At 38.2% G+C, this 16,507-nt stretch overlaps 1 protein-coding gene and 1 pseudogene across 1 annotated transcript in view; both read right to left on the reverse strand.

Moving 5' to 3' along the window:
* MORC1 (MORC family CW-type zinc finger 1) overlaps positions 1 to 16,507 on the reverse strand; it is a 183,062-nt gene that overhangs the window by 95,619 nt on the left and 70,936 nt on the right. The window contains exons 10-14 of the mRNA XM_004769143.1: positions 14,878 to 14,957; positions 14,060 to 14,130; positions 11,833 to 11,897; positions 8,755 to 8,898; positions 6,319 to 6,473 (exon numbers count right to left, since the gene is read on the reverse strand). Coding sequence (XP_004769200.1) covers positions 6,319 to 6,473; positions 8,755 to 8,898; positions 11,833 to 11,897; positions 14,060 to 14,130; positions 14,878 to 14,957 — 515 coding nt within the window. The remainder of the gene's footprint in view (positions 1 to 6,318; positions 6,474 to 8,754; positions 8,899 to 11,832; positions 11,898 to 14,059; positions 14,131 to 14,877; positions 14,958 to 16,507) is intronic.
* On the reverse strand, positions 3,606 to 4,106 carry LOC106007470 (annotated as a pseudogene).

The raw sequence follows: 16,507 nt of genomic DNA on the forward strand, positions 1-16,507 counted from the left end.
TCCATGCTCAGTGGAGAGTCTGCTTCTCTGTCTGTCTCTGTCCTCACCCCCACCCCCAGCTAATGCTCTCTTTCCCTCCCCCTTATATAAATAAATAAACTCTTTTAAAATAACATATAATATTGAAAATATATTTTTTAGGGACACCTGGGTGGCTCAGTGGGTTAAGCCTCTGCCTTCAGCTCAGGTCATGATCTCAGGGTCCTGAAATCAAGCCCCGCATCAGGCTCTCTGCTCAGCAGGGAGCCTGCTTCCCCCCCCCCCGCCCCCTCTCTCTGCCTGCCTCTCTGCCTACTTGTGATATCTCTGTCAAATAAATAAATAAAATCTAAAACTATATATATATATATATATATATATAATTGATACATATATATATATATAAAATGAAATAGAATACATAAAATCTGTACCTTGAAAAACTGAATTTAAAAAGAGATACAAATTCTTTCTTTCTTTTATTTTCAGTGTAACAGTATTCATTGTTTTTGCACCACACTCAGTGCTCCATGCAATCCGTGCCCTCTCCAATACCCACCACCTGGTTCCCCCAACTTCCCACCCCTCCGCCCCTTCAAACCCCTCAGACTGTTTTTCAGAGTCCATAGTCTCTCATGGTTCATCTCTCCTTCCAAGTTCCCTCAACTCCCTTCTTCTCTCTAACTCTTTGACTTACATCTCCAAATAAACTTGACTCGTAGTCCCTTTTAATATTTATATAGATCTCCTCACTCAACATGTATCCCTAGCAGAGATGTCCCATTTCATTCTTCTTGTAGTGCCTTTCTGAGATCTTATAGATGGAAACATATCATAAGAGAAACAATATTTGTTGTTGAGTAGCTAATTATAGCTATTAGTGTTATGGATTGAGTGTTTGCAACCCTACTAAATTCATATGTTGAAATTTAATCCCCAGGGTGATGGTATTTGGCTGTGGGGTCGTTGGGAGGTAATTAGGTCATGTGAGTGGAACCCTCATGATGGGATTAGTGCCCTTACAAGAGCCCAGAGAATGAACAAGCTCTCTTTTTACCAGGTGAGAATATAAGAAGGCAGCTGTCTGCAAATGAGAAGACAGCTCTCACCAGAATCCAACCATACTGGGACCCTGATCTTGGACTTCCAGCCTCCAGAACTGTGAGAAATATATTCATGCTGTTTTTTAGCCACCAGATTATAGTATTTTGTTATAGCAGCCCAACCTAAGATGTAAAGCATTATCTATTTTTTTAAAACTATTCCATCTAACAAATACTATCTCTCATTCTCAAAATTATACACAAACTGAGACACTGATGTAAGCGAAATGACAGCCTAACTAGGAACATCTATAATTGATTAATATATTTATCCAGTCTAATAAATATCCAGTATATTCTATCTCAGTGGATGTCAACAGTAGAGGGCCATGTGCTTGATTTTTCTATCCTTTGCAGCAGGATTTATAAGAAATAATAGAGAAAATACTGGCCAAATTTATCTGGAAAAATGGCATATCAGTTAGAAGTCAACAAGAGATTCCTGAAAGTATGGGCCTAATAAGGTGATAGCATTTAATAGGACTAAATGTAGGATTCTAATCTAGGGTCCAAAAATACTGGAAAAGAAAAAAAACATGAGATGTATGGCTTAACAAGAATACATACTAAGAATTTTATTAAGAATTTTAATTGGCAATAAAGACACTGAAAGCCAATAATGTGCTTGCTGAGAGTTAATACATCAGGCTTCAATAGTAGAATACAACAACTTAAGAAGAAAGAGATGATCCCATTTTATTTGAGGCTGGGTTTCCTCTGAAATTTTTGTTTTTACATGACCAGCACACTTCATAAAATATAACATTATAATGGTGAATATATTTAACCCTCATCAAATGAAAAATAGCAACAGAACTTGGAAATGTTAGAATAAAATAAAACTGAAATGAGAAAGGTTGTCCTCAAATACCTGTCATTTGGAAAGGCTTTATTTAGGCCTATCCTTCATGGCCCCAAGAGGGAAAAATTTTGTTGATCTGGCTAAGGCCCCCTCATCCTTCAGGAAACATCACTTCCTCATGGAGGCCTCTCTGGCTCCAGAGCACTGGCTTCTTCTCTGTTGGGCACAAATCCTACTTCTAATTGTCAAATCGTGTTAGCCTTGCTAGACTGCAGACTCCCAGAGAGGTTGGACTGGTCTGATCTGTTAGTCCTCTAACACTCTGTGCCTATCACAGGTAAATGAATGTAACAACATCTGAGGAACAGATGTGACTCTGCTATGAAAATGTAATTTTTTAATACAATTGTGTAGAGATTCATGGGATGCCTCAGGAAGTAGCAATTTTTCTCTCACAAGAAACCCTCACCCAGGCTTAAAATGGTGGTCCACTTGCCTGGGGCAGGAGTGGATGAGGTAGAGGAGATTAAAGCATCAGGGGGGTGACCGGCTTATACGATTTTTAGCTTCCTTGCCCCTCTGAAGCCCTCTTGTTTGAGTTCTGCTAGGAGAGGTATTGTTTATTATGTCCCAGGTTTCCTTTAGCACATCAGCTATATTCTGATCCATTTTAGAAAAGTTTTAGTGATAAATTTCTGTGTAATTGCTTCCTTTCAAATCCAAATTTCATTTGATGGTTTTCTATCTTTTCCTTCTCCTTCTCTCCCTACTCCAAAAAGCTGATGATCAATACTTCTATTTCACTGTAAGGATGCATAAAGCTTCAGGAAATATGTAGCAGACAGTGAGGTGAGGTCAGACTAAAGAGAAATATTTTTGAGGTTCTTAGCATCAACTGTGCCAAACATAAATGCAGATTTGATAAATGACACAAAGTCATTACCTCTCCATTTCCCTTTCTGTGGATTTGATTTTTACAAGGCCTCAATTTTCCATAAAAACAGACCAAATTTATAGCAAATACAGAGACTACATTTTTTATTTATAAAGTAAAAATCTACCCAAATACTTTTCATTAAAACTATGTGCCCTATAATACTGGCTTTTAGAGTATTAGGAAGCATTAGATAACTTTGGTTATTCCTCTGGGAATTAATACACAAAGAACTTGAAAGCCCATCTCCTCAGCACAGTTCCTGAGACTACCAATTCTGACCTTGATTACTTGATTCAGTTCAATAAGAAGTTGTGAGATGAGGCTGTCATGTAAACACACACACATGCTCGCTCTCATTTCTCCACTCACTGATGTCCTTCTTGAGGAATACCTTTTGTAAAAGTACCCCCAGCCAGGAATCAATTCCTAGGCAATTATGAAATTAGGAAAACAATATGGCATTAATAATTAAAATACAAACCTAACAGGTTTTGTTTTTTTTTTTTGCTTTAAATATTTTTTTTGGGGGAAAGGATACCATATTTCTACTCAATTAAGAGAAACACTTTTGGGGCACCTCAGTGGCTCAGTCGTTAAGTATCTGCTTCAGCTCACGGCACAATCTAGGGTCCTGGGATCGAGTTCAGCCTTGGGCTCCCTGCTCAGCAGAAGCCTGCTTCTCCCTCTCCCTCTCTCCCTGCTTGTGTTCCCTCTCTCACTGTGCTTTCATCAAATAAATAAAAAAAATCTTTTAAAAAAAAAGAAACATTTTTATAATCTTGAGGTTTTTTTAATTTTCTTTACATTTATCAAGCCACAATTCATAGGGAATGGGTTCTAGCAGTTCAGGCTCCTTTCCATCAGTTCTCACAAAGTGTGCTTCTCTGGCTGGAGCATACTGGTGTTTCCATTGACCCCAAGTACCTTTTTCTTTGGCTTCCTTCTTTTCCTGATCATTTTCCTTTACAGGCTTCAGGAAGCTATTTCGGCTCCTTGAGTGTTCAATATGCTCAACGCACACATTAATTCTCTTGGCAAGAATCTTGCCTTTAACTTGTTTACAACCATGCCAACAGCATGCTGAGTAACCTTATAGACTCTTTCAGTGTTGCCATGGTAACATTTGTGGAGCATTCTTCTTTGAACAGTGCCCATTCCCCTGAGGTCCCCAATATCATATTTCTTATAGATTTGAATGTATGTGGCCAAAGGAACACCACCATGTTTTCTACAAGGCCTAGAGAACACAGCGGGTACTTCTCCTCTTTCTCTTTGTGTTGGTCATTTTGGCGATTTACTAGAAAATGACAGTTCTGGACAAAAGGCCAAACCTAACTTACTTTTGAATCCCAGAACATCCACTGAGAAGTTTCTGAAAAAAATTAGGTTGAGATAGGGCTGGGGAGTTACACAGAGGGGAGGAAGCAGACAAGGGTGGAAAGTTCAGTTGTTAGGAGAAGCAAACCCACCAGGAACAGGGGCTTCAAGAGAGCTCTCCCCAGAACAGAACTCACTAACACTGTTCTGGGGAAGTTGGGCCAGATGGAGATGGATCCTATCACCTTTAAGTTTCATGCCTCTTTCTGAGGTTATTCCTTATTGCAAGGATGAGCAAGACAAGGAAGAGATTACAGAGAAAACATGAGAATGGAGAAGGCACACAACTTTGAAAGGCTTAATGTTTTTTCTTTTTGTACTATGTCATGCTAGCATTTCAAGACCAGAAAGTAAATCCTTGATTTAGATCTTCTTCTGATAATCCTCTGCTTTCTACAGCTTTAAGCATGACCTGCCAAATAAGGTACTCACTCCTACATTTAGTATAACTTCAGACATGTCTATGAGAAAAAAATACATGTGGAAAAAGTATGTCTACGCTAAGCAAATATTACATGGATATACTCTTCAGAGCAGTGCTTCTCAAACTCAGTTGTGCCTACAGATTACTAGAGATGTTGCTGACATGCTGAGTGTAGGCCAGCAGGTCTGATATGCTGCATTTCTAACAAGCTCTCAGGTGATGCTGTTGTTGCTCACTCTAAGTACGTTTTAGACCAGGACAAGAAAACCCAGCTTTGGCAGGAAATCTGTGCCCGCACCTTCATTCCCACTCCCCTTCTTCTCCCCTGAGTTCCTGTACACTTTCCTGTTTCGCTACTGTAAGAAAATTTCAGCACTGAGCTAAGTGAGTACAAAAGAAAAGAAAATATTCTAAAATCACGACTTCAAGTAGAGCAGTAAGATTTTTAAGTTGCCTCAAGGGTAGAGACATAATTTTTGATATGCATGCATTATACATACTTCATGCAAATCATTGAACACAGTAGCCTATTTCTTTCCATAAATGAAGCCCTATGTCTGCATAACTTAAAGGAAGTTTATTTCATTAATGCACAGCACACCATCTCATTGTTCAGGTATCTCTGGAGAGTGAAGTGGTCTGAATAAGCCAAATTTTCCAGATAACTAAAGTTTATCTTAAGTTTCTGAATATATGGGCACCCTGCTCAGCTGGGAGTCTGCTTCTCCCTCTCCCTCTGCTCCACCCCACTGCTCACGCATTCACACTCTCTCTCATAAGTAAATAAATAAAAATTTAGAAAGGGGGGTGTGCCTGAGTGGCGCAGTCAGTTGAGTATCTACTTTCAGCTCAGATCATGACCCCAGAGTCCTAGGATCGAATCCCGCATCAGGCTCCCTGTCAGCTGGAAGCCTGCTTCTCCCTCTCCCTCTGCAACTCCCCCCTGCTCACAGGCTTGCACACTCTCTCAGAAATAAATAAATCAGATTTTTTTTAAGTTTCCAAATATATTTGTTTCTGTGATTTTTAATCAAAATTTTCATTAACATATCCTAGACTTGTTAGTCTTATAAAACAAGGTTTATCACATATCCACAATTATCCAAGGTCAACAATGATTCTGCTATGGCATGACACAACAATGCTACGGGAGCTTCTCAGTCTGTGTGGACATAAGTGCTGCTTCCCACACAGCAGAGTCTTAGAGTGGCCCCCTAGGCCTTCTTCAAGTAGACTTCTGCTTCCTTCCTCTATGATCAGCTTTCTGCTGACTGCCCTCCTCTTATAGTTTTTAATCTGCTGCTATATTTTTCACATAATATTCTGGGAAAGATTCTGAGACTCACTCCCCTCTCATCTCTCTTACTTATTATCATCTTTTAAAGATTTTATTTATTTATTTGAGAGAGCACAAGAGGGGCAGAGGGAGAGGGACAAACAGACTCCCCACTGAGAAGGGAGACCAATGTGGGACTCAACCCCAGGACCCTAGAATCATGACCTGAGCCAACAGCAGACCTCAACCAACTGAGCCACCCAGGCACCCCAATATTATTATTTTTATAAATAAAAGGAACTCTCTTTCAGGGCTTTGGGCTACCAGTTGCCTAAATCAGTGCAATCATTCCAGCTTAAAAAAATCACACAAGATGACTCCCAATTAAGTATCTCTTACTATTTACTACTGAATACTCACTGATCCCAGTGTCCTTACAGTACTGGACTAAGTACTGTCCCATGACTCTTAGAAGATGATTATACTCTCGGACATTGAGAAATTCCTGCTTATTATGGGATGGCTCCATGATCTCCAAGGGTATATTAACAATTCCAACCACACCTGCACCAAGTCTGGAAGAATAAATAAATACAGAAGTAAATTCTATGAAATTTAGCTAAGGAAAAAGGAAAAGCAAATATACCACGGTCTTTTGAAATCAGTTTTTTTTGTTTTGTTTTGTTATTTTTTTTTTTTTAACAAATAACTTGATTCACTTGGTCTGGACCACGGCAAAGTTTAACAAGTTAAAACTGTCTTTTGTTATATAAATCTATGGTAATCCTCAGTATGTGTGGTCTCATAATAAAAAAATCTTTTAATGAACACTGTTACTTAATTAATATGACTCCTTTCCCAAACTGAAACCTTCCATGGGAATCAGTGGGAAAAGGAAGCCTTTTAGCATTAGATACCACTAACAAGGCTTTGCTGAAATAAACTGACATGACCCTCTTAGTGATCTGGCCAGAGAGTCACTTTCTCCATCCTCATTTCATCTGTCAGATTGGATTTTTCTTCATCATTTCAGAGGTCTGTGGGGTGCTTAGTGAATTCTGCTAAAGGAACGTAAGGGCTAGATTATTCCAGAAAGCAACAGGTATATGCCTGAGTCTGATGGATAAATTCAATCTTTTTTTCAGATTTTCAGCAGCTTATGAAGTATGTAACTGGGATATTTCCACTTAGTGACAGAATATTCTGGTTATTTTCCATGTTTTAGGAAAGAACATCCAGTTGTCTAGCTCTCCCAACTTCCCTTGGCAAAACACACAGACCAAGTCTTCCCGATGTGGAGCCGCCTATGATGTTTTCCAATACTTTCCTCTTCCACCCTGCCCTCCCTTCACTATTCATTCTCTAAGTCTATGTCTGGGCATCATTTCTTCCAGGAAACCTGACTCAACTTCCTGCAGTTCAGCTGATTACCCCTCCCAATGCTCTTTCTGCATATATTAAGTAAGCCTCTAGCACATATTCATCCTCTAGAATCCATCCATCCATCCATCCATAGCACCTGGCCCTATTCCAGGAACCAGGAATGTAATATTAAGCAAGAAAAACAAGGTCCCTCCTTATAAAGTTTCTCTTCTATTGAAGAATAATTGGCAGTATGGGTGACCAGATCATTTCAGATGGTGATAAACCAAGCAGGTCCTGTAACATGTGAAGGTGGTAAGGTAGAGGGGCTGGTGAGAGGGGCTAATGTTAATTAGACAGTCTGGGAATCCCCTCCTACAGAGGGGATTTTAGAGTTGGTGCTTAACTAACATGCCAGGATGAGAAGTAGGGAGACCTGAGGACAGAAGGTTCAAGGCAGGGGGAGGGCAGGCACCATGCAGTAAGGCAGGAGCAAGCTTAGGATATATGAGAGATAGGAAGCTATGGTGTTAGGAGACGGCTTGAAAGTGTGGGCAGGGCAGGGGCTGTCCCTGAGCCAGGCAGAGGCCAGATCACAGGAAAACCGTGGTAACCAATTCTATCTGACATGCAGTGGGGTTTTAAGCAAGAGAGTAATTTTTTTTAAAAGATCATTCTTGCTGATGCCATAGAATATAAAAATATACGTATTCATATACTTGTCCCTTTCCCTGGACTGTAAGTTTCTTAGCAGAGGGCAGCAGGCATTCACCGTCTTGTCTGCAGAACTTGGTGCCGTGCCTGGTGCATGACCCCGCAAGATGAGAGCTTGCTGAATGAGCAAATGAATTCCTCGAGAGTGAGACAGAAGATGAAAAATGTTCCCCTGAGCCATTCTACTAGTCACAATTATTGTGTTTGAGCCCTGCACCATTTTACAGGTCACAATTTTCCTGTTTCACTCTCTACATAATTCATGAAAACAGCTCCTGGAGTTTCAGCCCATCAGGAAAGCACCAGAACGTGTTACTCCGGAAGCCAAGTAGGCTGGAGAGTGTTAATAATACACGCTCACAAAGGTAACTGGCAAGAACTCACACATGTAAGGGTTGCACAAAATGTTAACAGGGTTGCTTTACAAGACTACGGATTTTTCTTTCCTAAATTTTCTTTATTATGCTTGTATCATTTTTAAATTGGTGAAATATTAAGAACCTAACCTGAGTAGATGGTGCAAGGAATGGTAAAACATCAGGTTGCTCAGGAAATGTATTGAAAAAATGTCCCGAAGTATGATTTTGCCCTAGGACAGGCATGAAGCTCTGCTGATATTATAAATTAGGCAGATTAGTGCCTGCATATTGATGGGAAGGGTGAACAGAGGACATGACACCTGCTCCTATTATGATTAATCACTCATCTAACTCCACAGACAGAATCTTACTGCAGCCTCCCTCATCCTGTCTATGCCTCTGAGAACAAAAACATACTTACAAGGACTTCAGTTTCAACTGTGGACCCACTTTCTCATGCATTTTGATCAGGCGGCTATTACTGTAAATGAACATCCCAGCTTGGCTTCGATTTTCTATGTTCACTCCAAAGAACAAGCAGAGTGTCCTTGCTTTTTTTAATTCTCTGGCATTATATTTAGAAAAGTAAAAAAAAAAAAAAGTTTTTAGTAAATAAAAATATACAATTTACAGGCTGCCCATAATTAAACTGTGACAGTGAAAATCAATAGAACTATATATAAAATACCCAGGAGTTTTGTAAAACCTATTTGGTACCCTCAGCATCTCTGTAGAGCCTAGTACTTTGTATAAACATGATGGTCATACCCGTCAAACACCAGCAGTACTTGATTAAGAAACAGGTTTGCCAACCTCAAATTATAAGAACTAGAAAATTCCAAAAGATTCTTGAAATGTTACACAGTCTTATATGTATATATGCTGCTGAATTTTTGAAAAATGTTGATTTGACTCTTTTAAATTTAGGTATTTTTAACACTGGATGTGATTTCTAACTTTCAGCATGTCCTCAGGCCTCTCAATATCCTATATGGATTGGAATGTGCAAAAGATATTCTGTGGCTTTCTCTCTTTCTCCAAAATCAAAGGTAAATCAAAGTTAATAAGGCAAGTTTACAAGGGCAACAGACATGAGCTCTTGTTTTTCTGACTCTGTCCTGCTATCTTGTGTTGTATATGACTTTTCTATAAAAGTGTAAAAACAGAAATCAAGACACAGCAGAATATGTTAGAAACAACCGTAGTAATAGGAGTCTGCTTGGAGCCATGAAAAGCGCCTGGATATAAGAATCAGAAAGACGGAGCTGGGTTCAAACATAAGCTCATCTCTGTAATAACCATGTGACTAAGAATGAGTCACTTTAACTCTCTGTCTGATCTGAAAAATTGGAAAAATGCACACCCTGCCATTTGGGATGTCATGAGGACTGGAAAAGAGAATGTTAAGTATAAACCTGGAACAGAGTAGGTGCCTCACCAATGCTATTTTCCTTTTCCTATCAAGAATGGTACCCAGTATAATCCTTCCCCTCCACTCATCTTGTAGCTCTTCTCATTCCACAAAAACAGCCTTTTCTTTTCAAATTTATGATAACATGCCATTATGACTGACCTAATATACTTACTGGATTGGTTAAATACATCTATCATTAATGGGCTAAGAAAAAGTCCTAGTAGTTCTATGTAGATAGGATATACAGAATACATTAGACTTTGTAAGGAAATTACTGACTTGGATTAATATAGTATCTATTTTTTTTTTTTTTTAATTTTTTTATTTTTATAAACATATATTTTTATCCCCAGGGGTACAGGTCTGTGAATCACCAGGTTTACACACTTCACAGCACTCACCAAATCACATACCCTCCCCAATGTCCATAATCCCACCCCCTTCTCCCAAACCCCCTCCCCCCGGCAACCCTCAGTTTGTTTTGTGAGATTAAGAGTCACTTATGGGGTCAAATGTATACAAATCACACTTTTTCCCAAAAATGTATGCTCCATATTAAATCCTTACTCTTCAATAAAAAAGAATACTGACTATGTAAAGGACCCCAAAACAGGGTGTTATAGGATATTATGTAATCACTCTACAAAAGTAAATAATACTGATTGCCTTGAATTTTCTTTTAAAAACGCATTTTTGGGGTTGCCTGGGTAGAACAGTTGGGATAAGCATCCAACTCTTGGTTTCAGCTCAGGCCAGAATCTCAGGGTCGTGAGATCAAGCCCTGCACTGGGCTCTGTGGGTCAGTGGGGAGTCTGCTTGAGATTCTCTCTCTCTCCCCCTCACACTTGCTCTGCGTGTTTATGTGTGTGTGTTTCTCTCTCAAAATCAGTAAGTAATTTAAGAAATCAATCAATAAGTTAAAAAGCATTTTGTTCTAAAAATAAGTTCATACCAACTAACTGGCATTATTATAAATAAAATGTAGATCAGTCACCTTTCATGCATATCAATGTAACTAACTACAAACAATTCATCAACCAGATTTTTCTTTCTGGAAACTTTAAAGAGGCCTTTGCTATGGAAACAGCCCAAGCATCCATCAACTGATGAATGGACAAAGAAGATGGTGTGTGTGTGTGTGTGTGTGTGTGTTTATACACATACAATGGAATACTACTCAGCCACAAAAACAATGAGGGTGCTTGTTCTGATGAGAACCTGGGTGTTGTATCGAAGTGCTGAATCACTATATTATACACCTGAAATGGATATAATACTGTATGTTAACTAACTGGAATTTAAATAAAAACTTTTAAAAAGTAAAGAGGACTTTGTTTTTTAATGAAGATTTCTATGAGATTTATTTAATATTTATTTTGATAAATGCATAGAGTTAACATTTCAAATTTCAGTTCTGAGGAAAGTTATGGTTATAGAGCACTTTATAGTTCACAAACAGTAATTCTGGAAACTGGTAATGCTTCTTTAAAAATCTGTTTCTCAACATGGTCCCAGTTTTCAAAATCTGACCTTACGTAGACAGCACTGTATATTCTGAGTTTAACTGGTTTAACACCTGAGCTGGAAACCAAGTCAACTTTACAAATGTAAATCATGGTTTTGTAAGTTAGGCTTGCTATTTTTATTTTAACTATATATGTGATACATTTATTTGAAACATTTTCAATTTTAAATTTTAAGCAGTACTAGAAGAGAAAAGAAACCAACCCTCTAGAGGCTTATGCCTGGCAAAGGACACAGAGAAAGTAGTCAGCTGATCCTCTGGGCAGATTTCACTTCCTCAACTGGACACTGTGCTGACTTTTCACTCTCTATGCAGAAGTTTTAACATTGTGTAAATACATGTATGCATGCAAATATATATTTTATAAATACTCTCATTGATTATGTGGTTGGGGAATTTTGACCATATTATGCTTAATATAACATCTTAATATAATAAGATGTCATAGGCCGAGAAAGAGAAGTTATCAAATTAACCAGCAAATCTGTCTCCTCAGAAATCAGAATTTGTTTTACCAAAGTGCAGAGGATTCTGGTGGAACAGAAAATCTTACATCTTACCTCTGCTTCTCTTTAAGAATCTTACGCTTCACTTCTACATCATCCAAAGCTTTCTGTAATATGTCCTGGAGAAGTACATTTGGTTAGGAGAGAACATAATTCTATTAAATTAATGAAAGCTGAGCTGATATTTATTATCCTATTATCCAAATGTTTCACAAGGGTAATAGTGATAGGTCACATTGCCTAATGCAATTGTACCATGGTAGAGACTCAATAAATACTTGATAAATGATTCGGTTCCAGTAGCTAAGAGGACACACCAAATCCTAACCCACAGTTCTCTTTTTGTACTTATTCCAATGTTCTCTCTCTGCCTTTTAGAAAAGAGCCATTGCTCCCTGTAAGGCCACACTGGCTTTCACACAAATTACACAAAAGCTTAACAAAGTCATTTGATGTACTAATACACTGAATAACTTTGACTTTTATCTGTGAGAACAACAACAACAAAAATTGCTAAATTGCATGAGCAATCACTAAAGCTTCTTCAGGAAAAACAAAGTTGCTATTAAAGAATTTTGTTATTAAAAATTTTGTCATAAGAAAATGTCTCCTTTATATCAAGTTCCAGATACCCCGAATACTACTCCCTAAGTTGTCCCTTAATAGGTTAGTCCATCCTTAGGCTTTCTGCCTTTCTGAGTACCTCAATACCAATGCCCACCTGTCTTTATCTTCTTTTTTATCTTGATGTACTCACTCATTCACTGCCCTATCTCTATAGTATGCTCCCTGTAGCCAGGCAGAAAAGAAATAATGCACTGTTACTATTTCACAAATAACAACAGGTTTTTAATGTGCTCTATCCACCTGATGTGAAAGATGGCCATCTCATTCAGTGAGTAAACCACTCACTGAATACTATTTTCCCTGACTTTAAAGTAAAAGCAAATGGTAAAATAGTTAAGTATTTCGCATCAAATGCAACCACTCAACTGCCTAGAGGAATTTAAGAGGTTGGAAGCCAAGGTCATTCTGCTTTGCTCTCTTTGCTGAACAAAAAAGCAAGGTGGTCAAAGACTTCCCCACCCTACCTGTCAATGCATTCAGAACACAGAGCAAAGAGGCAGTGAGAGGTAAGGATAAGGCAAGAAGAAAGCAAGGTCCTGACACATTAGAAAGAGTCTGTTTCCCTTGTCTCTCAAATACACAAAGCCAAGGAAATTGATTTCTTTAAGACAGAACTTAAAAAGCTTAAACCTTTCTTTAAAAATCAGTAACAGTAAGATAGGCCCATGTTTACCTTAAAATAATAATTGAAAAGGAAAAAAAATGTTAGATAATTTCAGGAAAGCCATAGATAACTTTGGGGTATTACCAGGTGCTACTCTTTGATTTTACTCCCAATTCATGATCTTTAGAGATGAGAGAGCTCTGTATCAGCCCTTGTCCTTGAAAGTTTAAGGGCAAATCACAGAAAGGATTCATCTACTGAGTCTGCAGAAAAGGATGAAGGAAAGGTGAAATGAAGCATTTTTTTCTCCTTACACCTTTGTATTCCATTATATGCAAGCGAATAAAACGTTGCTTCATAATTCACCATGGTAGAAAGCTTTGTACCACATTTTTGGTAAAAGCTGGCAAACTTAGAACACATGTTCTGCGCAATATTCTTTTCCTTAGTTGCCATGCATTATAATTAATAATAATAGTTCTTTATAACCTATCTTACTCATGGGCATAGTGCAAGGATTATAGAAAATGTTTATGAACTGTATGGAGCAACTCCTAAGAAAAGAGCTCTGTAAGCTGAAAGTACTGTTATTAATATTCATAATTATAGCACATAATTCCTAACACCAGAAGAAAGGATGGCTTATTAGTCTTCTCCTTGCTTTCCCCATTTATTCAGGTCTGTAGGGAGCAATAATTTGAAAAGATATTTTCAAGGAAACTTGATAGGCTAGTTTTTTTCTGCTAGTTTTTCATTATTTTCTCCTTTTCTCTTATTGCTTTTCATTTTAAAGAAATGAGCTGCAGTACTCCTCCCCACTCTTCTGAATTCACCCCACGTTGCTTATCTTTGCTCTCAGACTCAGCCTTCTCTCACCGCTGAGGTGCCTCTCCTTTTCCTGCACGCCTCTGTTCTGTTTACTTGGGTGAAAATCAACTTAAGCTTCTGAGCTTGTCTGTGTTTATAAGTTTGGGAAGTAAATGATAAGAGACAACTGTGTGCAGGAAAAGCAAATGACACTTTGCCATTTAAGAAGGCTAGGTGTCATACCTCGGCAGAAGACAAAGAAGTCCTGTCAGGCTGGTTTACTGTGATTTGTGCCTCCTTCAATATGACTTCGGCTGGAAGCAGAAGCAAGATCATTACAACACCAGGAAAATCCTTTCAGGCAATTTTAAGGGAGAGGTAGATACAAACACACACACACACACACACACGCGTGCGCGCGTGTACACGCTCTATGGCTGTGACCAGTGGGAATGGCTTATAGAAAATAATCTCGGAAAATCCTACATTCCTTACATAGGTCCCACATGAGCCAGATGGAGGCAGCCACATGGGCTTCCTCTTAGTACAGTTGACAGGGCATAACTTTATACATACCAATTAAAGAGTTAGGACTGAATGTGTGGCTCACTAAAAACTCTCTAAAATCCATGAAGTATAGATTAAAATTACTCCTTGCTCCTGGACCACCAGGAAAGGATGGCTTTGTCCTCTTGTGGTGGGGTGGGGGGGAGTGAATGTGTAGAACATTCCTTCTTAAAGTGCATGTCATGCTAGTCTCTAAAATGATCTAACTCAGCATCATGCCAACCAGAATTTCCTATATCAATATATACCAATCTAGTTCCAAGTGTGTACTTGGAATAATAGTAAATAATGAGATACAGCAATGTATGTTATAATAATAAATAACACCATAATTAAACAAAGGCGGAGACAGAAAAATGTGTTATGAAGTTCTTGAGAAGCAGGGATTTGATTAATTGTGGTCATTCCTACCATGCTAGAACAGTACATGTCTCAGAATAAATGCACAATTAATGGCTGACTGAGCAATGATTAGGTCACAGGTAATTACATACCAATTTTGACAGCTTCTTCTGCCTTCTTAACTTCATTTTTAAATGCTCCTTTAAAAGAAGATGTGACATACAGATACTTTCTGAGGAGAAATAAGAAAGAACATAAGCAGATGATCATTTTGAAGTCCATAATACTTAGAGAATATTCCTTAGGAAGAATATATAATCCGGATATACATAATTGTTAAGAAAGAGTCATAGAATAAGTTGCATCCAACTGATAAACCAACAAATTTTATACTTAGGAAGAAATTCCTTGCCTTTTAGTACTTGGCCATTTTGCTTTTGAAAGGGAACTTCAGGAGAGAGATAAAATTTCTGCCTATACAAATGTTCATTGATACATATAAAATAGGATAATTTTCTTAAAAAGAAAAATTTCTATGTAACTGACCCATTATCAACGTTTCTAGTTAATATACATAACCCTCTTACTGAGGCCATAGACACTGGATAAACCCGTTCTCCCAATCCCAAACAACTATCTTTCTTTAACTAAAATGATCAGAAACACAAAGAACCACCAAGTAAAGAAATAAACAAATAAATACATTAAAAACAATTATATGTATACCTTAACGATATACCTCATTCTGTAATTTTTGCCTCTTACCCTTATAAACCCAGGAGCTCATTATTCTCTGAAACCTTCCATGTTTAGAAAGGCATCAAATATTCAGCCAGAGATGGGGAGAGACCTGCAAATCATCCCTGGAAGCCAAAATGTCTACAGATATCTAAAAAAAAGGCATTTGCTCAGGCAGAGAGAGAGTCTGAATCTATTATGCCCCTGGGGTGCCTGGGTGGCTCAGTCAGTTAAGCATCTGACTCTTGATATGGGCTCAGGCCATGATTCCAGGGTCTTGGGATCAAGCCCCAATCAGGTCTCCTCCTCAGTGGGGAGCCTGCTTCTCCCTCTCCTTCTGCCCCTCCCTCTGTTCACAGGCACAATCTCTCTCTCAAATAAATAAAATCTTAAAAAAAAAAAAAAGAAAAAAGAATCAAGATAAATTCCTTTTCTCTTAAGACTCTGAAGGATTTGTAGAAGTTTGTCTGGTTACCTAGATGAAAAGATTTAAATGTTAAAAAAAAATAACTAAATGTCACCTTATATTCATCTACTTCTATGGTTTAAGGAACTAGTCTCTTTATGGCTAACTTTAAGGTTCATTTTCCAATGGAATTACAGTTAACCATAAGAAAGGAATACCCAGAGGGTGCCTGGGTGGTTCAGTGGGTTAAAGCCTCTGCGTTCAGCTCAGGTTATATCTCTGGGTCCTGGGATCGAGCCCCAAATCAGGCTTTCTGCTCAGCAGGGAGCCTGCTTCTCTTCCTCTCTCTCTGCCTGCCTCTCTGCCTACTTGGTGATCTCTGTCTGTCAAATGAATAAATAAAAAAATCTTAAAAAGAAAAAAAAAAAGAAAGGAATACCCATAAAATCTAAGGTAAAGTAATTCTCAGTTTTTTCCCTTTTCTTCTACAATGAACATTATTATTTTAAGTCACACCCAAGGTGTATTCCAAATCAACCTCTATTACATTTAGAAAACAGCAAAACCTAAGTTTTAAAGTAAAAAAAAAACTAGTCTCGACATACTGGAATTACCATTTGTTTTTTGAAAAATCACAC

The sequence above is a fragment of the Mustela putorius genome, unplaced genomic scaffold, assembly GCF_011764305.1.
Source record: "Mustela putorius furo isolate JIRA1106 unplaced genomic scaffold, ASM1176430v1.1 tig00003834_pilon_pilon_pilon, whole genome shotgun sequence".
NCBI classification, from domain to species: domain Eukaryota; kingdom Metazoa; phylum Chordata; class Mammalia; order Carnivora; family Mustelidae; genus Mustela; species Mustela putorius.